Below are 1,131 nucleotides of genomic sequence, written 5' to 3'. Positions count from 1 at the left end.
GCAAAGGCTGCCTCCCTCTGTGCCTGGAGGCCTGGGAGAGGAAGGACCTTCCCTTGGTCACCTCTGGCTCTGAGCCAGGCTCGCCGTCAGGGCTGCAGGGCCCAGAGTGGTGGTGTTTACCTGCCCAGCCGCAGGTGGACACGGCCCACAGGTCAGAGGTCATGAGAGGTGGGGCTGAAGCCGCTGGCGGTGTCTCTGTCTCCTCAGGATATCGGCCAAGGACCTGAAGAACATGCTGTCCCAGGTCAACTACCGGGTCCCCAACATGCGCTTCCTCCGGGAGCGGCTGACGGTGAGGGCCTGCGGGCTGTCTGCAGGCGGGCGGGGAGCTCAGCCGCCCCCAGCCCCGGTGGGCCCTGACCAGCGGCCCTGCTCTGTCTCTAGGACCTGGAGCAGCGCACCAGTGACATCACCTACGGGCAGTTTGCACAGCTGTACCGCAGCCTCATGTACAGCGCCCAGAAGACGGTGCCTGAGCCCCCACCCCGCCACGCCTGCCCCCTGCCCCGCCCCACTCCACTCCCTTTGTGTTGTCCCAGCCTTTCTTCCCGAGAGCCCCTTGCCCATGGGGCCTCCCTGGGTTCTTGCGCTGACCCGGTTCTGTCTCCTGCAGATGGACCTTCCTTTCCTGGAAGCCAGCGCCCTGAGGTTTGGTCTGAAGTGGGGAGGTGGGCTTCTGCCCAGGCACCCCCGTCCCTCCCCCGGTTGATTCCCTGGGCCGGAGGGAGATTGTGGATGGTGGGGGTGGGGAGCCCTCCTGGACCATCCTGGGCACCGCCTTCTGAGGGGCCCCCATTGTCCATGGTCCACGCTAGCCATCCGGCCACCAGGCACTTCCCTTCTGTCCTGCAGGGCGGGGGAGCGGCCGGAGCTGTGCCGGGTGTCCCTTCCTGAGTTCCAGCAGTTCCTCCTCGAGTACCAAGGGGTAGGACTCTGCTGGGCCTGGGCCGGGGTGCCGGCAGGGGGTCTGGGCTCCCCAGCAGCTGGAGGCCTCTCTCACGCTCCTCTCTCCCACCCCGTCAGGAGCTGTGGGCGGTGGACCGGCTCCAGGTGCAGGAGTTCATGCTCAGCTTCCTCCGAGACCCCTTGCGAGAGATTGAGGAGCCTTACTTCTTCCTGGACGAGGTCCGC

At 66.7% G+C, this 1,131-nt stretch overlaps 1 protein-coding gene across 1 annotated transcript in view; it reads left to right on the top strand.

The window, feature by feature from the left end:
• PLCG1 (phospholipase C, gamma 1) overlaps positions 1-1,131 on the top strand; it is a 42,028-nt gene that overhangs the window by 21,165 nt on the left and 19,732 nt on the right. Inside the window, 5 exon segments of the mRNA XM_010829237.1 lie at positions 208-292; positions 385-468; positions 614-648; positions 853-925; positions 1,024-1,125. Of these exon segments, the coding sequence (XP_010827539.1) occupies positions 208-292; positions 385-468; positions 614-648; positions 853-925; positions 1,024-1,125 (379 nt within the window).

This window comes from Bison bison, unplaced genomic scaffold (genome assembly GCF_000754665.1).
Source record: "Bison bison bison isolate TAMUID 2011002044 unplaced genomic scaffold, Bison_UMD1.0 scf7180017864500, whole genome shotgun sequence".
In the NCBI taxonomy this organism is placed as follows: domain Eukaryota; kingdom Metazoa; phylum Chordata; class Mammalia; order Artiodactyla; family Bovidae; genus Bison; species Bison bison.
This window is presented reverse-complemented; position numbering and strand designations above follow the sequence as displayed.